General features: G+C 38.5%; 2 protein-coding genes and 1 long non-coding RNA gene across 3 annotated transcripts in view; 2 read left to right on the top strand and 1 right to left on the bottom strand.

Moving 5' to 3' along the window:
- Positions 1-24,483, bottom strand: part of LOC117067040 — a 185,729-nt gene that overhangs the window by 71,097 nt on the left and 90,149 nt on the right. The gene's annotated exons all lie outside the window — the stretch shown is intronic.
- LOC117067037 (keratin-associated protein 3-1) lies at positions 7,200-7,851 on the top strand. The gene has a single exon (XM_033183093.1). It carries the CDS (start codon positions 7,295-7,297, stop codon positions 7,592-7,594), a length of 300 nt encoding a protein of 99 aa, XP_033038984.1. The 5' UTR covers positions 7,200-7,294; the 3' UTR covers positions 7,595-7,851.
- On the top strand, positions 16,165-17,190 carry LOC117067029 (keratin-associated protein 3-2-like). The gene has a single exon (XM_033183085.1). It carries the CDS (start codon positions 16,349-16,351, stop codon positions 16,823-16,825), a length of 477 nt encoding a protein of 158 aa, XP_033038976.1. The 5' UTR covers positions 16,165-16,348; the 3' UTR covers positions 16,826-17,190.

The raw sequence follows: 24,483 nt of genomic DNA on the forward strand, positions 1-24,483 counted from the left end.
TGTGTTTGAGTATAGGTTAACAATTTGATCACTCTAAAGACGTTTTTAACTGTAGGAAGGGACAGAGAGTGAGATGAGAAAGGAATCAGAAGACCTGAGTTTAAAATCCCAAATCTACTCTCACTCACTGTGACCTTAGACAAATATTCCCAGAAGCTCAGTTTTGTATTGTATATCAAATGGGGGTTCTAATATGTCACAGTATTGCTGTGAATAATAAATAAGGTTATTAATAGCAATATGCCTGGCACATAGTACATGCTCAAAAAATTTTATTTTCTATTCCTCTTCTCCATTCAAATGTATGTCTTCAGGAGCAGAAAGCCCTTTTGGCTGTGGAGAGAATAGCACGAGCCAGATAGTCATGTGTGGAAAATAGCTTTAAAAATAGGAAGAGCATTGCTCAGGGTGATGTTGTATTCCATTTGAATAAAATGAATCACACAAAAATGATCATCTCATTCTCAGTTCAAGTGCTTCATAGTAAGCAAAATTTTCATCTGTGTGTTGAAGCCTTTCAAATCTTCACCTGCAGCACTGAGCGTGGTGTACTCTCAAAAATCAAAACACGCTTAATATTTGTGGGAACGTTTTCCTCATGTTATCTTCCTCCTTTCTGCTCTTTTCATCTGCTCTTTTCATGGACTCAGAAGTCAAATTTCCACTCAGGAAAACTGACCAGCTATGATTACAAGCTGTTGCAACACATCTTATTCTACAGAAGAAATTTCTAACTGTATCAAAATATAAATTGTATCACTTCATGTAAATCACAGAGAGTAATGAGAAAGATGGAATGAGGAAGAAGTTACGCTCAAGCAGATAGAGCACTTCTTCAGTCCCCTCTGAGTAATAAATCCTGCTGGGCATTTGTGATGACTGCATCCTGAAAAAGGCAACGTGGTAGAGGGGACATGAGGCGTACAAACTGCTTCCCAGTGATCTCACAGGGCTTCAGCAAAGCAAGGTCGAGGGGCACAGTTTCCTTTGTGGAGGTGGGGTCTTCACTGGTTACAAAAACTATAATGAAGACTATCAACAGGCAGGCTTCCCAGGCATGAGAAACCTAAAAGCTAAACTCCCAAATTTAGCCTTAGATGTCCTACTGTTGAAGAGAAAGAATACCTGAAAATGTCAGGGGAAAAAAAAGCTCCAGCCTCCCTCTGCTTATTTAGTAACAACCATCACACCTATTAGGATCATTTATTGAGGACTTACTATGTTCCAGGCACTACATTGCACATTTTAATGCTTTCTTTAATGTATTTTTTAAACATCCTATCAATGTGATAGTAAGATTAGCCATATTTACAAATGAAGGAGTTAAAGAGGTAACTTCCCTGCCTTAGAAAAATATATACCAGTGGTTCTCCATGGGTCTACTTAATTCAAGTTCAAACTCCTCATCCTGGGGTCAAGACTCTACATCTTGCTTTTATCTCACACAGTGGTTCTCTAGACACACTGCACTATTCACGGCTTCCTAACAACCATTTGTTCTTTTCCGCTTCTTCTATGCATTTACTGCTGCTGTTCCTTACAGCTGGAATGCCTTTCCTACTCCTCTGTCTTGCATTCAAGCCCTGTGTACCCTGAGAATCCCAGTAAATTCTATGATATTTAAGAGTACACCATGTCCTGCTTGTCCTTGAATGTCCTAAGTCTCCTAGCACAGTACAAAGCAAATACCAGGTGCTCAACAGAGATTGGTTGAAATAAACCAAGTTATGTATTTTCTCTTGAAAAATGTGATAATCAATAATAGAGAGATTATAGATTAATGTATAGTGACTAAGAACATAGACTCTGGAGCCAGATGGCCTTGGTTCAGATTTTAATTCCACCACTTACCAGCTATTGACCTTGAGCAACTTACTTAACTGCTCTATGCCTCAGTTTCCTTTAGCTATAAAAGAGAGGATAGCTTTAATACCAGCCTCATAGGGCTGTGGTAAGAATTAAATGACATGATACATGTAATGCACTTTTTAAAATATCTGTTACACAGAAAATTCTGTATGAGAGTTTGCTCTTTTCATATAGTCAACTATATGTTTAGTAAAATAAGCTAAAAACTCAAAGTATATTTTAAACCCTAGTGTCAGCTAATATTTAAATATATAACAATTAAGTATCTTAATTTCAAAAAATTTTGAGTACTACAGGAGTTCTTTGGAAAAACAGTGGTTACTTAATTCAATGCAGTAGTCAGATTTATGTAATCAATTGAGAAAAAGTCTCTGATTCAAAATAAAATTGTAAAGTACAACTATTGCTAGAAAATAATTCCAAGGATGAAAATTCCAAAGCTTGCTCTAGAATAATTATAAGTTTAAATATCTCAATATTTCACATAGTAGGCAGCTTGAAATTTCATTTCACCAGTGCCTGGCATATAGTAGGTACTCAAATTTTATTGAGTGTCTATTTTCCTAAACAGATTAATTTAGTTAATACATATTTTTATATATTAATCATATATAATTATCTGTTACTATCTGTATACTCCACAGCCTACAATAACACATGAGAATTAAACTGAAAGCCTAGGGTTCCCAGGAAAAAATAGGTAACACTTCCAGCCCGCTGGCTAAGCAACCACTTGCAAGAATGTTGCATGTGCCACGTGACTGAAAGCTATGAGATCAGCTCTGCATGTTGCCAGATGACAACTCTAGAGACTATCAGATGCCCTCAAGTGGAAAACACCACTATTTCCATTTAAAAGAAATTCAATTTGGGGGTAATTTTTAGTGCAAGCTAATAAGGGTGGCAAGAGATGTATCAGGCTTGACTATAACCACAAACTGGAAAAAAAGAAACAATCTGATGCAACTGGAAAAAACTCCCAAAGTTCACCATTTAACCCAAGCCCAGAATCCTTTGTGTGAATGCTCAGCAAATAGCAAAGTAAACAAAGAATAAATTGATATCAATGACAGTCCTGATACCAGCCATTCTTTCTTTCAATCTATATTACAAAGGAATGCATTGGCAGTTTCAAAGATCATGCAATTCAGGAAATGAAGACCACATGTTTTTACTTACTAGGCATTTTTATGAGGATGACAAACTTGAAAGGTTTCTATATCCTGCTTTTGTGAAGGGATGAAGAATTCCAACAGGCTTTAGGAAAATTGAGTGTTTCTGAGGTGTGAAGCTTCCTAACATCCCTGCTGACTCAGGAGGTGCCACTGTGGAAGGTGTTTCCCAACAGCCACCCAGAAATTCACTGAGTTGTTGGGAGATGGATGTTGGTAAGGCACAAAGTGGCTCACAGCAAAACATGACTAATGCATATAAAAGTGACTATCTCATTCTCAGTCCAGGCACATCGTAGTAAACAAAATTTTCCCCATATGTTGGAGCCTCCCAAATCTTCATCTCCAGCTGGGCTTCCTCTCATGGCTTCAGGATGCTTTGTCTGTAGGTCCCAAACTAAATTCATCTCCAATCCCTTTCCTATCACTCCAGACAGCAGCCTTTTTTACAAGTAAATCTGACACCTAGATATGATCCTTGGCTCCACGCATATTCTCAATCAGCATGACCTTTCATCTCTACTTTCAAAGGAGCTTCTAAACTCTACCACCTCTTAACAGTTCATCCAAAACTAGCATCAACTGTCTATCCTCACACTTTCTAGTCATGCTAGTTTCCACTTTGCTCTGCTGCAGTTCATTTTCCTTTGAACATAAATCGCATCTTATCACTCCCTTCTTGAAGTCATCCAGTGGATTTCAACACCCTTAGAGTAAAATCTAAACTGTGTAGAACAACTAAAAAGTCCTACACAGCTTGCCACCTGCCACCTTCTGTAACCTCATTTCCTATTACACTCCTTCTCTTCACTATAGTCCAGCCACTCTGACCATTCTAATTAAGGTAGGTACACTCCCTGGCACTTCTCTGGAGTTCTTATTTATTCATTTCTTAGTTTTTTTATTGTCTGTTTCTCCCACTAGAATTAACACCTTGACAACAAGGACCTTATCTGACCTGTTTATTGCTCTATACTTAGCACCTAGCATAGTCTTAGACATTTTGTTGAGGACATTAATAAATTTAAAAAGTACATGAGCATAATCTACAATTATATAAAATTTAATTCCACAAAAATATTGATTTCGTGCAAGCGATTGCTATCAGGTGAGCCATCATTCGGTGTGACTTTAGAAATATTACTTAATATCCTTGCTCTTGGTTTCATCATCTGTGAAATGGGTACAGTAACAGTGTACCCAATAGTGATCTTAAAGGGCTGTAAGATATAAGGAAGAAGATACACAGTAATACTTAGCACCGTGCCTGACACATGGTATACACCCAATACATGCAAAGTGTTAGCAGAGGATTAGTGTTCCCATTACCTTAAAAACAAAAATACTAATTTTATTGTGGAAACTGATGTACTACCCATATGGTGGTCCCTAAAAACTGAATGATGTCATAAGAAATCTCTGATAAGTCCCTCTTCTCTATTCCCACAAAACTATGATATCTTCTAAGATACTCCTCACTCCCCTAGAATACCCAGATAGCTTCCTAATTATTGTCCCTGTCTCCAAATTACCTCCTTTCTACAGCAGTCTTTTGATTATGAAAATAGCTCTAAACCCAACTCCCTTTGTGGTCCCAAGACCTTCAATGACCTGGCCCCATCCTTCCTACCAATCTTACACTCAACCAATCTTGAGGGTCCTCTGCACTGTAGTCAGACAATACCCCTAAAGCAAGAGGGAATCTGGCACAGTGATTAAGGCCACGAAATCTGAAGCCACACTACTTGGCTTCAAATGCCAGCTACTCACTCACTAGCTACTTAGCCCCTCTGTGCCTCAGGTTCCTTGTCTGTCAAAGGGCAAGGATAATATCATTGCATACATCATCATAAGGTTGTTGTAAGAACTGTATGAGACAAAGCATGCAAAGCACTCAGCACATTACCTAATACTTAGTAAGTGACAATGATAACCATGATGAACCTCCCCTCAAAAACTACAGTGTATTTCCAAAATCTAGTCATGCCACATACCTGTTCAGCAACCCTTAGATAATGACCATTGCCTACAAGATAAAGTTCAAAATCCTAAGTGTAGGATACTAAGCACAGTACAAATTCTTCATACTGTGGCACTAACCCATCATTCCACCTGCATTTCAACAGATTCAGAATCTATGCTTCAACCAGGCAACACTTTTTGTCCTCTCATGAGTGCCCTGTGGCATTTTGTTTTAATGGCTGAAATCTCCTTCCTATTTATTTCAATCTGCTCAGCTCCTTTTCACCCTTCAAGATCCAAACAAATGTTCTCTTTCTATGAAGGGCTTCCTAAGTTTTCCAGGTGAAGTCTATAGCTTCTATCTCTAAACTGTCATATCATAACCTGGAAAATCTAAATGTACAATCCTTTGTTATTGTTTGCTGGTTTACTTCTCTGTATTTCTCTTCCTTTCTATGACCCCTGTAAGGGCAGGAGCCTATGGCGACTTTTTGCATGATGCCCAACGTACGGCAGGTGTTCAATCAATGAGCATTTGATATGTAAATTCTAATTTTGATATGTAAATATCTAAGAGAGATGTAAATTCTAGCATAGGAATCCAAAACTGCAAAATCATTCCAATAAGAAAATGGCTAAAATGAAAGCAGTTTCATGCTAAGCATTTTTTTTAATCCATCATCTTGTTGATTTGCATCTCATTTGGCTTTTGATTCCTCTGCATTGTACAATTTTCTACTTGTCTTTAGAACTTGAGCCACCTTATCTGAAAAAATGGGTCAAGAAAATATATACATGTTTTTAAACCTTTCTAAGTAAGCTATTTCTAAAGGTTTTACCAGTTCAATATTTTTCCTATTCTAAAGTAATTCTAAATCATACTAAATTTTCTACCTTCATCTACTTTTAAAACTTTATTTTTAGAGTTTTAGTGGCTTAGATGAAACTTGGAAATGTCTCTATTCTGGACCACAGAGCCTGGAAATAAGACGGGGGTGTTCGATGTTTTGGCTTCCCTGGACCACTTTGAAAGAAGAATTGTCTTGGGCCACACGTAAAAAACACTAACACTAATGACAGCTGATGAGCAAAAAAAAGAAAAAAAATCACAAAAAATCTCATAATGTTTTAAGAAAGTTTACAAATTTGTGCTGTGCTACATTCAATGCCATTCTGGGCCACATGTGGCCTATGCCGCAGGTTGGACAAGCTTGCGGTAAGATGTTGCTGAATCTCCCCAAGTATGTTCCATAAAGCACTGACCTGTAAAGCTAATCTCTGAAAACAAACAAAAAGCAGTCCACGGTCAAGTAAGTCTGGAGAAAAATACATGCTCTATCTCTATATTGAAAAGTCGTAGAGCACCTTAGCACATTAAAGGCTCTGAGAGGCCCAACAATGAAGAACTCAGCCTTTCCCAAACTTATTTACCAGAGAACCCTTTCAAGTCCCTTGGAACCGGTGTTCACGGAACTCAGTCTGGGAAATACTGCACCATTTAGCTTCTGAATGGCCCAATACAACTAGATTTTTGGTCATAAATAATCTTCACTTATAACACAGTTGGATGGAGCTTAAAGGACACCCATCTTTGTCACCCATGCAGGTCTTCACTCCCACCTGCAGGTTCTTACCAAGTTATCGTTCACAGCATATTTGAAAGGAATGGAGAACAAGTGATTTGTTACAGCTCTATAAAAAGTGCCTCTTTACACAAAACCAAAATCTATTTCTCTATAGATTCTATCCATTCATCTTCATTTATTTCTTGGAGCCACAAATAATAAATCTAAAATGTGATATCACTTTTTCAGCCAAGGGCCTAAAGGATCACATAGAACCTGTGGTCACCGGTAGAACAACAAACAAAAAGCTTACTTGTCCTCTTCATCTGAAAAGTAAACAAAAGAAGTGGGAAAGGTTTGCAGATGCCTGGCATACCAAGCCATTATTAGTGAGGGTATAACGATTAGAAGATAATGGCCTGGTACCTTTGAAGACTGGAATGAAGCTTTTTGTGTAGTGACACACTGGAAATGTGAAGAGTCCTAATTTGACAACAAAACAACCTAAATCTCTTTTATGAGGTGAGCAGTGTATCTTAGGTAATAAACACTTAAGTAATTAGACGGTTTTTATGGAGATAGCTATAAAGTGAAACATGGGGAAAAAACCCTCAGTAATAGGCTGACGCCCAGGGAGATGGGTATATAAGAGCCAGGGTAGAAGAGAGGAGCATCGAGACACCAAAGGACTCCTCTCGACTCAACAAAAACCCACCTCCCATTGCTATGGATTGCTGTGCTCTCCGCTCCTGCAGCGTCCCCACTGGCCCTGCCACCACCTTCTGCTCCTTTGATAAAAGCTGCCGCTGTGGAGTCTGCCTACCCAGCACCTGCCCACATGAGATCAGCCTCCTTCAGCCCATCTGCTGTGACACCTGCCCCCCACCCTGCTGCAAGCCTGATACCTATGTGCCAACTTGCTGGCTGCTCAACAACTGTCACCCGACTCCCGGCCTGAGTGGGATCAACCTGACCACCTATGTTCAGCCTGGCAGTGAGAGTCCCTGCGAGCCCCGCTGCTGTTAACCAGCCAAGTCTGCACAGGTTCCCTGAGGTGGCTGCCCAGTGTCCTCTGCACCACCCGGGCTTCAGCACTCACTGCTGCCTACATCAAGGCTAAGGCCATCCCAATCCCCGGGGCCAAGTCTTGATGAATCTTCTTAATTCTTTGCTCCTTTCGGTACAGTTGGAGACCTCCTTTCTGTCTTTTAGGCTATTTCATCACTCTTTGAGAAATAACCATTTTGACTATTTGTTAATAAACTTTATTCTGGCTTAGCAAATGTGACCTTGTGATGATTTATTTTCATGTTTCCCATTAGGGAAAGTGGAATGCCTACCTAAACCTGAACAGCAAGTTAACACACTATCCAAGATTTACCCCAACAGAATAAGAGCTCTCATAGTGGAATTTATCGAAAAAATAGATACTGGTTATTTGTGATAGGTCAAAAAAGTAAAAAATGTGGTAGTTCATTTTATAGAATCTTTTTATTTAATAGATATTTATTTAATAGATATTATTGGAAGACATCCACTGTGCAAGCACTATGCTACAGTCTGGAGATTAATAGAATATTTTTAAAATACTGGATTTTAGTTTCCATTGATTCTGACATTGATTTTTCTTTCTTCCTTAACTGACTAAATGAATTGATCACGGTGCTGGTGTGTATAAATAATTTGATCATCCTAGTCACAGTCATCTGAAATTCTGAGCTCAAAATGCAAAGCAATTTTGAGAAGCATATACATCCATTTCTTCATATATGCTGTCTTCCAAAAAAAATCCATTTTGAATTAATATCAGCATTTATTGGGTATTCATTGCACCCTCAAATGGGGCTTACATTGGTTTACATTAGTCATGACCACGATTAGAAGTTTGCTGGTCTAAGTGACATATAATATCATGACAATGAAATATACTTAAAATATCAGACCACAGTGTAGTATTTTCTATACACCAGAAATAGTCACACAATTCTGAGAGCAAAAACACAGTTTCTATTAGAACAAAACTTCTATGATAACCACTAATTCCTAATTCATGTCCTTATTTATCTTAGAAAAATCTAAGTGCAATTAGGTCTTTGCAGAAAATAAAGGTATGGTGAGATGTATACACACACACACACACATATATATTTATATACTTTTGGACTTGCCTTTGGCCTTTGGGCCAATTGCTTCCCTCTCAGTCTCAATTTCCCTGTTATTAAAGTGGTTTCCTACCTATAGTTTGGCTTCCTACAGTCTCAGTTAGCTTGTTATTACTTTCTGCCTTGCTTTTGTCTCAGGATTATTGTGAGGACCAGATGTCCTGAAGTGTGGAAACCACCATGTCCACAGCATCAACCTGTTACACATGAGAGACTCTCACCATTACTGCCACATGGCAGTTCCCAACTTTCTCACCAAAAAGCATCTTTTAAAAATATTTATTTATTTGTTTATTTATTTATTTCAGTAGCTTTTGGGGTACAAGTGGTTTCTGGTTACATGGATGAATTACACAGTGGTGGTGAATTCTGAGATTTTGGTACACCCGTACCCAAGGAGTATACATCGTACCTAATGTGTAGTGTTTTGTTCCTGGCCTCCCTCCCACCCTCCACCTTTTGAGTCTCTAAAGTCCATTATATCACTCCATATGCATCTGCATACTTAGTTTAGCTTCCACTTATAAGTGAAAACATGGTTTTTTGTTTTCAATTCCTGTGATTTCCCACTCCATTTCACTCAGAATAATGGCCTCTAGCTCCATCCAAATTGCAGCAAAAGACATTGTTTCATTCTCTTTAACAGCTGAGTAGTATTTCATGTATATATGTATACATGTAGTATATATATACTACAGTTTCTTTATCCACTCATTGGATGATGGATACTTAGGCTGGGCATCTTTTTATTTCTTGAAATATGTATTTTTCCCAAATGGCTTTCTTAAAAAAGTTTAATAATTCCTTCATTTTTGTTCATAAATACATTTATAAATATCAATGAAATGTTTAGGATTATTATAGAATAACCTTTGTTACCATGCCAAGTTACCTTTTTTCTAGTCAAAAACAAAGAAGTTTCATGTTTTCATACATGCTAGTAAGGGATAAAAATTTAGAGTTTGTTTTTAATACTGAAAATAACTCGAAGTTCCTTCTACTACTACCATGGGTCTTTAGCATTCACGGGCCCTTGCCTAGTTATAAATCCCCAACTGGAAACCAGAAGATGTGTTGTTTTAGCCCTGGCTCTGCCTTGAGCTGCTTCTGTGGCCCTAAACAAGTCAATTAAGTTCTTGGGGTCTCAGGTGTTAAAGCAGTAAAATAGGTTGGTCAATCAGACCATCTCTAAGGTTGCTTTTCGTTTTAACATTCTATGATTCTAGATCATCCAGAAGCATTTTAAGCAACAAGTACCCCATGCAACTAACCAAGCCCATTCTACCTCATTACTTTTACTGCTTTCATTGGGAATAGCTCACACTGAGTGAATATCTACTGGGCATACTAATGAGGTAGAAGGTGGGACTCTACTCCAGAGGTGGGGCTCAGATACCAGACCAAACTGAGGGCTAGCTAAAACAGGATGGGGACAGAAACAGCTTTCCAATCAGACACGTCCACCAGCATGCCGTGTCAATTAACCGTTGCCGTGGCAACACCTGAGTTACCACCTCTTTCCATGGCAAAGATCCAATGACCTAAAAGTTTCTACTCCTTCCCCAGAAATTTCTGCACAAACCATTCTTTAATCTACATCTAATTAAAAGTAGGTGTAAATATGCAAAACTGCCCTGAGCTGCTACTCTCGGCCTACAGAGGTAGCCCTATTCTGCAGGAGCAGTCATGGAGCTATAACACTGCTGCTTCAATAAAGCTGTTTTCTACCTCCGGCTTGCCCTTGAATTCTTCCCTGGGCAAAGCTAAGAACCCTTGCAGGCTAAGCCCCACTTTGGGGCTCCCCTGTCCTGCATCACTAACAAGTGAAGAAAGGCCACTAACAGGTGCAGAAACTCAGGCTGAGAAAGACTAAAGTACTTGCAAAAGTTATGTAAATCATAAGGGAGAGAGACGGAATTAAACCCCAAACTAAGTCCCAAGTCCCTTCTCTTTCCACTACACCAAAGCACTCGCCTTCTCCACAGACAGCAATATGTCAAAGAGAAATGTGATTATAGGTGGCTGTCTTTATTCAGGAGAAAGTATATGACACTTGACAATATATTCTCTACTATCCCTGTCAATTGTATGTTTTGTTGTACACAGCAGCTCTGCTTTCTCTGTGGTGATTACAGTCTACAATAAAATGAGTGTATACAATGAGTATTTAAAAAGGTATTCATGTTTCCAAGGTAAGAACAAACCTTTTTTAAAAAGTCAGACTTTACTGATTAGCAGTGTCAGCAGAGAAGAAATATTGGCTGGATCATTAACTTTGAATTGAAATGCAGAATGTTTGGCAACTCAAACACATTTTCAGTTTTCTGATGAGCATCAATAATCAAGGTAAAACAACTGCCCTTAATGTTACTAATTGTTTATTCTTGATAATATAATAATTTAAAAAACGGTATTTCATTTTTCCTTCAAATTGCTCTTGAGGACGGGCGCAGTGGCTCATGCCTGTAATCCCAGCACTTTGGGAGGCCGAGGTGGGTCTACTGTGAGTCCATTAAACTTATTTCCTTTATAAATTACCCAGTCTCGGGTATGTCCCTATAGCAGCGTGAGAACTGACTAATACAATATGGATGTGTCTACATGTGAGTTAGTGGAAAACTACACTGACACCATTTTGAAACTACAACAGGAAGCAAGTTTGAATGTAGCAACACAACTAAATGAAACTGAAGGAGAGCTCATCCCATGTCTGATACACAAGAAGTTAGTGAGTTATTTTTACAGGATTATGCAAACAGCAACAAGGATGTTCCGTCCAACATTCTGATGGACAGAAGCTGTGTTCCCTGAGATAGGTGGATATAAAAGACCCATAGAGGACAGCTTTGTAGAAGAAAGCCTTCCTTTGCAACAACACATTTTCCTGGTCCACTGTCACCATGTCTTGCTGTGATTCCTAGCTCCAAGGATGCTGCAGCGTCCCCACTGGCCTGGCCACCACTATCTGTCCCTCTGACATAAGCTGTCAATGTGAAGTCTGCCTGCCCAGCATCTGCCCTCATGAGAACAGCCTCCTTCAGCCCACCTGCTGTGAAACCTGTCCCCTGCCCTGCTGCGTGCCTGATTCCTATGTGCCATCCTGTTGCCTGCTCAATAAATGACACCCAGCTCCAACCCTGAGCGGGCTCTCTGTCACCACCTGCGTCCAGCCTTGTGAGTGTGAACCACTTTGCTGCTAGCCAAAGAGCTTTGCCCACATTGCCCTGAGGACCTTCAGTAGTCATTAAGGGCTGCTCAGCAAATGGCCTTTAATTAAGCCATTTGGAAGAAAATATTATAGCACTGTGCCTTCAGTTTTACAGAAGTTTTCTTTTCCTGTTTCAAACAATGATTTCAAATGCGAAATGGGAAAAAAAAATGCTATCATGGATCTCCTTACTTCAAAACTAAATAAACACCACAACTCCCCAAACCACATACTGCCTCAACATTTAATGCTATAATTACCCAACAACTCTTGACACATGCATCATGAACTTATAATATATCCAGCAGAATTACACTTTCTGATGACATCAACATAAATTTCATAGCCAAAAAGAGGCCTCACAGGCATACGTAGATACCTGAAGAAAACTGTGAGGATAGTGAAATGCATTAGGCTCTAAGCTTAGAGTCGTTTTAAATGCCAAGGTCAGCATCTAACTTTAATTTTTGTTTTTTCCCTGCCTCTAAATAAACTCACATGTGTCCTTAAAGCAGTGAAGCTGGCAATTTGAGATCAACATGCTCACAGAAAGGACCTCAAAGATTGAGCTAACCCCTATTTTTTTCACCATCTCATTTAAGTAAATCTTTGAATTTAAAAATGTTGGCTGGGCGCGGTGGCTCATGCCTGTAATCCCAGCACTTTGGGAGGCCGAGGCGGGTGGATCACCTGAGGTCTGGAGCTCAAGACCAACCTGACCAACATGGAGAAACCCCATCTCTGCTAAAAATACAAAATTAGCCGGGTGCGGTGGTGCACACCTGTAATCCCATCTACTCCGGAGGCTGAGGCAGGAGAATGGCTTGAACCCAGGAGGCAGAGGTTGCTGTGAGCAGAGATCGCGCCATTGTACTCTGGGCAACAAGAGCGAAACTTCGCCTCAAAAAAAAAAAAAGTTTTGACAACTGTAAAGCAATTCACACAAAAAATGAATCACTCTGCTTATATAAAAGGTTACTGTTATAAAAGGCCATTATAAAAATAAATAAACACCTTTTTAATTCTAATTTGAAATGTAAGCCAATGCAACAAATATTTATCAAATGCCTACCCTGTTTCAGGCACTGTCCTAAGTGCTTGAAAAAGACAAATAAGGCTAACATACGATTACCACTTCCAAAACCTTGCATTGGAGTGAGGAAAACAAATTTAAGTGACAAACTATAAAATATAGCAGAAAGAAATGAGGTTGAAAGGGAAGAATAGGCAGCCCATTTTGTGAGAGCAAAGGATGCAAACATCTAGAAGAATCACCTAAAGTTTCTTTATGAAGGGGATGTTTGGCTGAATCTTGAGGGATCAACAGGATTTGGAAAGTAGAGAACTGGGAAAGGTCAGTTTAAGCTAAAGAAACAGTATGAACGAGATCACAGAGGGTCAAGTACCTAGGAGACTCCCGCCTTCACTTTATGTGATGTGCTGTATGATTAACATATGCATGATCACATAGCTATCATTTTTATGGTGAGAACACTTAATCCATTCTCTCAGCGTTTTTCATTGCAGTATATGGTTATTCACTATAGTCACCATGTTGTAGAGTAGATCTCCTGAATCTATATAATATTTCAAGATAAACTTTAAAAGAGAAATCAGAGAGAACACAGAGAATGGGAGAGGGTCTTCATATATTGTACTTGCCAAGCCACTGGCTTCTAGATGAGAGAGACTGGTAAGTCAAGAGTAAGTAAACATTAAACATTTCCTTGACGGTTTCAATACTAGTTCATTAACTTTGAATTTTATAATATACTGGGAAGGCCACTTGAATTTGATTCTCTGTTCTTCAGTGGTAAAGTGTAGGTATTGAGGCAGGAGAACAGCAAAGGGAATTAAAACTTGGATAAAGGGCGGAGTGAATAAAAGCAGAGACCAGAAGCAAGGTGAAGGGGCAGGTAAGCAAGAAGCAAGATAAGAAGCAGAAGTTAGACCAGTCGTGGTGGTTTATCCTGTAATCCTGGCACTTTGGGAGGCCAAAGCAGGTGGATCATTTGAGGTCAGGAGTTCGAGACCAGCCTGGCCAACATGGTGAAACCCCCCCGCTCTACAAAAAATACAAAACTTAGCTGGGTGTGGTGATGGGCACCTGTAATCCCAGCTACTTGGGAGTCTGAGGTAGGAGAATCACTTGAACCCAGGAGGTGGAGGCTGCAGTGAGCAGAGAATGCCACTGCACTCTAGCCACAACAAAAAGTAAGAGAAGAAAGCAAGGCCCCCATGGCCAGAGCAGGATAAGGACCAAACCAGTAAGGGGCAACTCTTCATGGATAAGCATGTGCATTAAAGAGAAAAAGTATCCTTAACATGACCTTGTATGAAAATCAGCTCATTCAGGCTTATGCATATGGACTGCATATCATGTATGTACTTAAAATTATGGGCTGGAGGTGGTGTGCAAGCACACAGGGACCAAAGTAACTAAGCAACACACCTGTCAATCAAAGAGGCAGACACTGGCTAGAGATTAGGCAGCCTTGGGAAGAGAAACACACACACACACACATTAAAAACACCCAAACTGCACCAAGCTGGGGGCTGATCTCATCTCATAGAGGTCGGTTCACTCTCCCCCTCTTAGAGTGTAATACTGTGCTTAATACACCTTTGCTGCTTCGTTTTGCTGTGTGTGTCTCATCCAATTCTTTGTTTGGGACACCAAAAGCCTAGAACTGCATGGCACCATCTGGTAACAGCATGATGTTCAACACCCTTGGCATTTGTTGTAAATTCCTGCTAATAAACATGATTTGAAAGTTGTTTTCTGTTTTTTTTGTTTTTAAGTTTTAAGTTCAGGGGTACACGTGCAGGTTTGTTACGTAGGTAAACTTGTGTCGTGGGGGTTTGTTCTACAGATTATTTCATCACCCAGGTATTAAGCCTGGTACCTATTAGTTATTTTTCCTGATCCTGTCCCTCCTCCCACCTTCCACCCTCTGATAGCTTCCAGCATCTGTTATTCCCCTCTATGTGTCCATGTGTTCTCATCATTTAGCTACCACTTATAAGTGAGAACACGCAGTATTTGATTTTCTGCTTCTGCATTAGTTTACGAAGGATAATAGCCTCCAGCTCCATCCATGTTTCTTCAAAGGATAGGATCGCCTTACTTTTTATGACTGCATAGTATTTGATGGCATACATGTGTCACTTATTTTTGTTGTTAAAAAGAAAAAAAAGATAAACTGGTTGTTTTAACATATAACGTATAAGGCTTACCTATGAATGACATTTGATATTTTCCAATGATTTTAGTCAGCTTTCTTCTCTTTTAAATAGATCTTACTGGTTTTTGGTAATGTGCCATCAGAAACAACCTACCAAGAATCTTTACTTTCTGTTTACTCAACAAATTACCACAACAAGTATGTAATTTAAATTATATAGTATTACCTGAAAGGATTTGTGCTGCTCATGGACAGGTGTAGGAAGATGTTGGAATCTAGAATTTTACACATTTGAGATTACCTGGTTCAATTTCTGGCTGACTAGTAAAGAATGTTGTTTAAGGCATACCTCAAAGGAATCTCAATCTAGTTCAAGATCCAAGATATGAAAACAAATAAACAAGCAAAGTAGGGAGTAAGTCAGTGAAAAAGTGATTTTTTATGAATGCCATAGTTCTAATTGCATTGGGTCAGATTTCCTGCCAAAATCTACTGTTGTTCTGTGACTCTTAAGGTTTCTCCTTTTAATTCCTATTTCATCTTATTTTAAAGTGCATACACCATTCACATGAAAATGAATCAAGGCTGAGGTGGTTTTCTTTTGATGGTACATTCAACAAAGAACGGCCACTGTGTGGATCCTTCCTTCCTTCCAGTGAATTTATACTTTGATTCACCACAAGACTGGTGTAACTTTGGGAATAGAGACTCTTTTAGAAAAAAACAATCCATAGAATAATACAACCTTGAGAAATTCACTATGGATTTTTAAAAAATAATAAGAAAGAGTTTCATCCTGTACCATTCTGCCACTTTGCTTGCTCAATAGAACCTGAATTATAATATCACTAAATAATGCAAACATATCTGAGATGCCTGTAGTCACATGAAACATTCATCTGTAAATAGCCATATTCTTGTTGACTTTATTGAGTTGAAAATGGTCCAATTCATCATTTGAGTTACTCATTCTGAAATTAGTCATTAGAAATCACATTATGTGATCCACAGTATTTTAAATTAAGAGAGAAAACAAGAAGAGTTTGGCCTCCAAAATTACAGCTGAATTGTCAGTTGGATTGATTACCCATAAAAGTCATGTAAGGTTTGGTATGCCAGAAACATGTGAAGAAAAAATGTGACGATCTTGTGACAAAAATGACAAGTCAATGACTCAAAAATATGATTAACTTAACAAGAGCGGTAACTCTTAATGGACATGTAAATGCCAAACAGATTAGAGAATCTCACTGAAAAAGGGTGCCATAAACAAAACAGGAAGCCTTCCAGCTGGACCAATGCCCACTTGGGAGGGTATATAAGATCCCTAACAAGAGAGGAGACATTTGTACCTCACCAACCTCATCTGTCTAAGACACTGAAAGCTAACCAGACACCAATTGCCATGGATTGCTGTGCCTCTCGCAGCTGCAGTGTCCCCACTGGGCCCGCCACCACCATCTGCACCTTCGACAAATCCTGCCGCTGCGGAGTCTGCCTGCCCAGCACCTGCCCACACACAGTTTGGTTACTGGAGCCCACCTGCTGTGACAACTGTCCCCCACCCTGCTACATTCCTCAGCCCTGCGTGCCCACCTGCTTCCTGCTCAACTCCTGCCAGCCAACTCCAGGCCTGGAGACTCTCAACCTCACCACCTTCACTCAGCCCTGCTGTGAGCCCTGCCTCCCAAGAAGCTGCTGATGGATGGCTACTTTGCTCAGTGCCCGACAACGAGGAATCCAGAAGCTGTCTCTTCAGTAGTCACTTGCCTCAGTAGTTTACCAGGTGTTAACGTAGATCAGATGGCCCAGATATGAAGAATTTACTTTTGGTTTTAATGGGGGGGAAAAAAGAAAAGTATTTTTCATGGTTATTTAGCTGAATAACCATTTGGTTCCTGTGGGCAGGTGAATGTGTTTTATTAGCAAAATACTGTTTCAATCTGTAAGACCTCAGATTACATGTTCTTGATCATACTGCTTCCTGGCTCTTGTTTCTTGTATTGGGTATTTCCATAGAAGAAAATTTCTTGGTGGTTTTTCCAATAAACTATATTTCTCTGGCAAGATGTATCCTTTGTTTATGTTAGTTTTGGGTATATTTCTTCCATTTTAAAAAGGTAAAAAAAGATGATTATTTTAATTTTTTAAAAAAGAATCTATTGGCAGAATGACTAACATTCTGGATACTACTAACATGGCTTGCTAACTTTTAACAGGTTCTCTTTTATATTTGCCTTCTCTTCTCTCTTCCTCCTCAGACAAATGTAATTTTGGTGTGAACCAACACTTATTTATCTACTCTTCACTAGTAAATCATTCATTTAGTCCTTAAAACAGCACTAATGGATAAGAATAAATGAAGTTTTAAGAGTTATTCAACATTCTCAAAGTCATAAAGTTACTTACTTAGACAATCAGAATTCAGCCTCTTGTATGTCTGACTCTAAAGCCCAATTTTTCCCACTGCAATACTAACTTCAATACTAATGAAATCAGAAGCTTAATGAGCACAGTTATGAAATAAACCCAAAATATGCAAGAGAAATAAAACATGTAAGATTCTGTAACAAAATCCACATGGGGTTATAATAGAAAAAGAGTGCATTGGTTCGTAGATTAAAATTGGCAAGTATTCAATTCTAAAATCTGGGTATTTTGGAGGTGTACCTATTTCAACTTCATCTTCTCTTAGAGAGAACTCAAAGTGGTCAACTCTAGTCACAAGGCACCAGGAACATACCTCTATTTGCCACCGTACTCTGCACAGATGTTCTACCACAGTAATCAATAGAATGTCAATACTTTTCAGGTATCTCAGGTTAAGAGCTAAAACTCTGATTAAATATGCTTTAATTCATTACTTAATTTTCTCAGCCTACTTAATTTTATCTCACAAAGATTTTTCTTTTCCAAGCCTAGAGAGAACAAGTACATATACGTATATATACTATATATATAATACATCCAATACATTTATGTAACACATATAAATATATGTGTGCGTGTATATCTATACACAATACATATATAAAGACACAAGTCAAAATCTGAAAATGCATTGAAATAAAACCACAAGAATACATGCAAGGAAAAGAGTAGGACAAGGAAGGGGAGAAGCAAATGGTTTTAAGCACGCTTGTTTTAAAATGTCCTCAGTGTACCTGTTAGTCCCTTCAGAAAAAAAATTTCTCAGGGGATTCCGTAGGCTTTTTACAGCTCAACCTTAAATGAACAGAACTTAGCAGCCATGGAGTCTATGGGACACAACAGAGGATACTGTCAATAAGAGATTCAGTCCATTCACTCATTCATTTGTCCATATTTCCTGAGTGCTTATCCTGTGTCAGGAATCACATTAATGCCAGGAGTAGAAAGATAAAAGAAATGCTATTACCTCAAGTCTCTAGTGCCCTCAAGTCTCTCCCAAATCTGGTGAAGGAGAAAGACAAGTTATAATCACAATAATTGTAATGCTGAGGGATTCCGCTGTGACTGGGAGGTGAACAGCATGGCATGCAAGCATACAGAAAGAATAACTAAAACCCAGATTTGGTGATTCAGTGTCAGAGGTGAGAAATAGTTATGGAAAGCCTCTGAGTTATCCAGCCTAAGCTTTAAAAGATGAATAGGCAGCAGGAGAGGTAGGGAACAGCTGTTCCAGACAGAACAACAGCTTAATAAATCATGGAGGCAGCAAAGAGGTTGGTGTTTCTAAGCCACAGGAGGTAGTTGGGAATGACCAGATGAACAATGCATTGAAGAGGGTGAAGCAGAGAAGACAGAAATACGAAGACCCAGACACAAGGGGCTCCCCAAAGCAAAGGGATTTGGACTGAAACTTTGAAGCAATGAAAGATTTCAAGCAAGAGACCAATATAATCATGTTTTGCTTCTGTCTCTTTTCATTATTAATCTTGGATTTACATCTTCACTGTCCCGGATCCCTCCATTGACTATAGAAAGATATAATTAAAACTGGACTTCTTGGATGTGTGCTTGTGCATGTGCGTGTGTGTGTGTGTCTAGATTTTTAGCACTCCGAAAATCTACCATCTCATCAAGAATCACCATGCTTTTCCTACAATTGCTTAAAGAAAAAAGATACCCGCTCAATAAATTCGGTATTGATGGAACGTACCTCAAAATAATAAGAGCTATTTATGACAAACCCACAGCCAATATCATACTGAATGGGCAAAAACTGGAAAAATTCCCTTTGAAAACTGGCACAAGACAGGGATGCCCTCTCTCACCACTCCTATTCAACATAGTGTTGGAAGTTCTGGCTAGGGCAATCAGGCAAGAGAAAGAAATCAAGGGGATTCAGTTAGGAAAAGAAGAAGTCAAATTGTCCCTGTTTGCAGATGACATGATTGTATATTTAGAAAACCCCATTGTCTCAGCCAAAATCTCCTTAAGCTGATAAGCAACTTCAGCAAAGTCTCAGGATACAAAATTAATGTGCAAAAATCACAAGCATTCTTATACACCAGTAACAGACAAACAGAGAGCCAAATCAGGAATGAACTTCCATTCACAATTGCTTCAAAGAGAATAAAATACCTAGGAATCCAACTTACAAGGGATGTCAAGGACCTCTTCAAGGAGAACTACAAACCACTGCTCAGTGAAATAAAAGAGACACAAACAAATGGAAGAACATACCATGCTCATGGATAGGAAGAATCAATATCATGAAAATGGCCATGCTGCCCAAGGTTATTTATAGATTCAATGCCATCCCCATCAAGCTACCAATGACTTTCTTCACAGAATTGGAAAAAACTGCTTTAAAGTTCATATGGAACCAAAAAAGACCCCGCATTGCCAAAACAATCCTAAGTCAAAAGAACAAAGCTGGAGGCATCACGCTACCTGACTTCAAACTATACTACAAGGCTACAGTAACCAAAACAGCATGGTACTGGTACCAAAACAGAGATATAGACCAATGGAACAGAACAGAGTCCTCAGAAATAATACCACACATCTACAGCCATCTGATCTTTGACAAACCTGAGAGAAACAAGAAATGGGGAAAGGATTCCCTATGTAATAAATGGTGCTGGGAAAATTGGCTAGCCATAAGTAGAAAGCTGAAACTGGATCCTTTCCTTACTCCTTATACGAAGATTAATTCAAGATGGATTAGAGACTTAAATGTTAGACCTAATACCATAAAAACCCTAGAAGAAAACCTAGGTAGTACCATTCAGGACATAGGCATGGGCAAGGACTTCACGTCTAAAACACCAAAAGCAACGGCAGCAAAAGCAAAAATTGACAAATGGGATCTAAATAAACTAAAGAGCTTCTGCACAGCATAAGAAACTACCATCAGAGTGAACAGGCAACCTACAGAATGGGAGAAAATTTTTGCAATCTACTCATCTGACAAAGGGCTAATATCCAGAACCTACAAAGAACTCAAACAAATTTACAAGAACAAAAAAAAAAAATAACCCCATCAAAAAGTGGGCAAAGGATCTGAACAGACATTTCTCAAAAGAAGACATTCATACAGCCAACAGACACATGAAAAAATGCTCATCATCACTGGCCATCAGAGAAATGCAAATCAAAACCACAATGAGATACCATCTCACACCAGTTAGAATGGCAATCATTAAAAAGTCAGGAAACAACAGGTGCTGGAGAGGATGTGGAGAAATAGGAACACTTTTACACTGTTGGTGGGATTGTAAACTAGTTCAACCATTATGGAAAACAGTATGGCGATTCCTCAAGGATCTAGATCTAGATGTACCATATGACCCAGCCATCCCACTACTGGGTATATACCCAAGGATTATAAATCATGCTGCTATAAAGACACATGCACACGTATGTTTATTGTGGCACTATTCACAATAGCAAAGACTTGGAATCAACCCAAATGTCCATCTGTGACAGACTGGATTAAGAAAATGTGGCACATATACACCATGGAATACTATGCAGCCATAAAAAAGGATGAGTTTGCGTCCTTTGTAGGGACATGGATGCAGCTGGAAACCATCATTCTTAGCAAACTATCACAAGAACAGAAAACCAAACACCGCATGTTCTCACTCATAGGTGGGAACTGAACAATGACATCACTTGGACTCGGGAAGGGCAACATCACACATCGGGGCCTATCATGGGGAGGGAGGAGGGGGGAGGGATTGCATTGGGAGTTATACCTGATATAAATGACGAATTGATGGGTGCTGATGAGTTGATGGGTGCAGCATACCAACATGGCACAAGTATACATATGTAACAAACCTGCACGTTATGCACATGTACCCTAGAACTTAAAGTATAATAAAAATAAAAAAATAAAAAAAATAAAAATCCTATTGCAAAAAAAAAAAAGTGTGAGCCCTAGAGAAGACTACCTGGATTGGCTCTCACTTCTGGTATTGTGGGTGACCTTGGGAAAGTTACTTTATTGTGGCTAAGATTCCTCGTCTATAAAATGGAGGTGACAATAATTATAGCTACTTCATATGGTTGTTTTGAGAATTAAATATTATAATGTTACCAAAAAAAAAAGATACCCTTTGTTTTTAAAAATAAAATGCTTAGTATCTCTGACACATAGTTTAAACTTCCATTTCTAACCACATAAAAGGTAGCTCAATCCCAATAGGTCCTATATTTAGTTTTTAACACACCAGCTCCCAAACCATCTAAATCATCTCACCTCACTATGAATCACTATCATTTATAAACAAAGGAGAGTAATTTCCAGGTCTCTTAGACCACTGCAGAGAAAATACATTTTAATAAAGTGCTGCACGTCTTGTTAATAAAAGAGAAGAGCTTATTATAATAAACTTGTTGCATTAAAACTGTTTGTAATCTGTAACCTTGTCTTGATTAGAGAAACACAATGTTCTGTATAAACAGTAACAGTTTCTCTAAGCTTTTATGGTGAACTTAAAGTAATATTGTATCCTAGGTAAGAAGCTGATAGCTTTCTGCCATGAAATTCTAAGCCTGAGGGTCTGCAAACCATGTTTCCTTTGTAATGTTTCCCTCAGAATAATTTTTTCTTTTATTTTTTGTCTTTTTCCCTTAGAATCCAATCTTTTTCCTTCCTATTACAATGTATAATAGCAGCAACTTATAATAATATGTTACATGTATGAAAAATTCTTCCCCCAAACTATAAACTTCATGAGGGCAAGGATGGTGCCTATTTTGTTTATTGCTATATATCCAACATTGATTACAGTGACTGGCACATAGTAACTGCTCAGTAAATGTCTGTTGAATTATTTTTTAAATAATAAGTGAAATAATAATCAGTCCTAAGTAAAAGTGTGCACACTTTGGCAGGTATTCATACAAAAATAAATCTGGTCAAAGTCCAGGAACCAGCAGATATCATGAATTCTGTCTTTCAAGCAGAGCCATAGAGAGCTTTTCCAGTTTTTAAGTTTGTTAATTTATATGCCAAGCACTTTCTCTAATAGTAGATGTGATTATTTATTTATTTATTTATTTGTATAAACTTCTTTTTTTTTTTTTTTTTTTTTTGAGACGGAGTCTTGCTCTTTCGCCCGGGCTGGAGTGCAGTGGCCGGATCTCAGCTCACTGCAAGCTCCGCCTCCCGGTTTACGCCATTCTCCTGCCTCAGCCTCCCGAGTAGCTGGGACTACAGGCGCCCGCCACCTCGCCCGGCTAGTTTTTTGTATTTTTAGTAGAGACAGGGTTTCACCGTGTTAGCCAGGATGATCTCGATCTCCTGACCTCGTGATCCGCCCGTCTCGGCCTCCCAAAGTGCTGGGATTACAGGCTTGAGCCACCGCGCCCGGCCATAAACTTCTAATATAAATGTTTGCTGTTTCCTATAAGGTTGCTCTCTTGCTTACCTTCATCTCTTTTTCTTTTCTTCTTTTGAGTGTTTTTTTTATCTTTACCTTGTCTTGAATTTGATCTGTAATTTGCTTTAATCATGATAATAATTTATTTTTGCATAGCACTATATGGTTGTCCATGAGCTTTCACCCTTTTTATCACATGTGAACCTCACAGTAATCTCCTGAGTGGAGGAATATGTATGTTATTACCCTAATTTTGCAGAGAAAAAAGATGAAGCTCCTAAAAGGGAATTACTTACCATAACAAGGAAGGTAACCAGCAGCACCGGGAACAGTCAAGAGCTCTTCTGTGGTCCTCTTAAATATATATCCCCATTCCCAAAACATACAAACATGCACACCACCATGTACCACTCTACAGGGGTGCCTAAAGGAGGAGGTGGGAGGAATGTGAGAAAAACCATGGCTTGCAGGATACATGAGACCAAGCTGAGCGGAAATGGTTTGAGGTGTATAAATGATATTGGCCACAAGCCCACCACCTTGTGCTCCCTCTTAAACACTGAACTATGCCTGCAGTCTAAATAGTGTACTGATACTAGAATCCAGGTCTTTCCGACCACAGCTACATTTGATTTCAGGAAAAAATGCAATACCTTGTAAAAAAAAAAGAAAAAAGAGAGAATGAAATGAAGTGTCAACAGATTAATTTAGCTCAGGCTCATAAGTTTCCTTTGGTAATAATTTTACTTGAATTTTAGTTTTGTATTCTTATTACTTTATTTAGTCTATATAGACAGAAGCTAAAAATTCAATTTGCCTACAATTAGCAGTGAAGGAAAGAAAGCAAGCCAGCTCTCAATAGAAGACAGATGGCCAATATGCATATGAAAGAATATTTCAACCTAGCTGGTTATAAAAGAAATACAAACACGACAATCATAAAATTGTGTTTTTCACCCAAGAAACTGGAAAACACCTTTAAAATAAAGTGTCTGTCAATAGTATAGGAAATGGGAATTCTTAATCAAACACACCTGGTAAAAATAGATAATTTGAAAAAAAAATAGGTAAATAGAACCATTCTGAAGAGCAGTATGGCAATGATATGAAAGGCCTTAAAACTACTAGAAATTAACATTTGCCCCTATAATTCTACCAAATAATTGTTTCTGAAAGAATCAAAAATATGCACAAAGATTTATATACAGAGGTTTTCTATTGCCACAATTATTGTAAAGTTGAAAATAACCTCAATGCACAGTAATATAAATTTTTAAAGTAACATAGAAGTGCAATTATATAATAAATACTAAGAAATATTAAAAGTAACACTATCAAATATCTTTTAAAATATAAGATAATTATATACAGATATATAGATATACACAAAGGCAAGTTTCAGAACCTATGCACAATATGATTCCAGTAATGTAATGTAATGCTAAACAAACGTATACAAAATATTTGTAGTAAAAAACTACAATAATAAGTGTTTATAAAGTTTTTCCATATTTCTCAATAGCATATTTCTCCACGTTAA

This window comes from Trachypithecus francoisi, unplaced genomic scaffold (assembly GCF_009764315.1).
Source record: "Trachypithecus francoisi isolate TF-2019V2 unplaced genomic scaffold, Tfra_2.0 Lachesis_group20, whole genome shotgun sequence".
NCBI lineage: Eukaryota > Metazoa > Chordata > Mammalia > Primates > Cercopithecidae > Trachypithecus > Trachypithecus francoisi.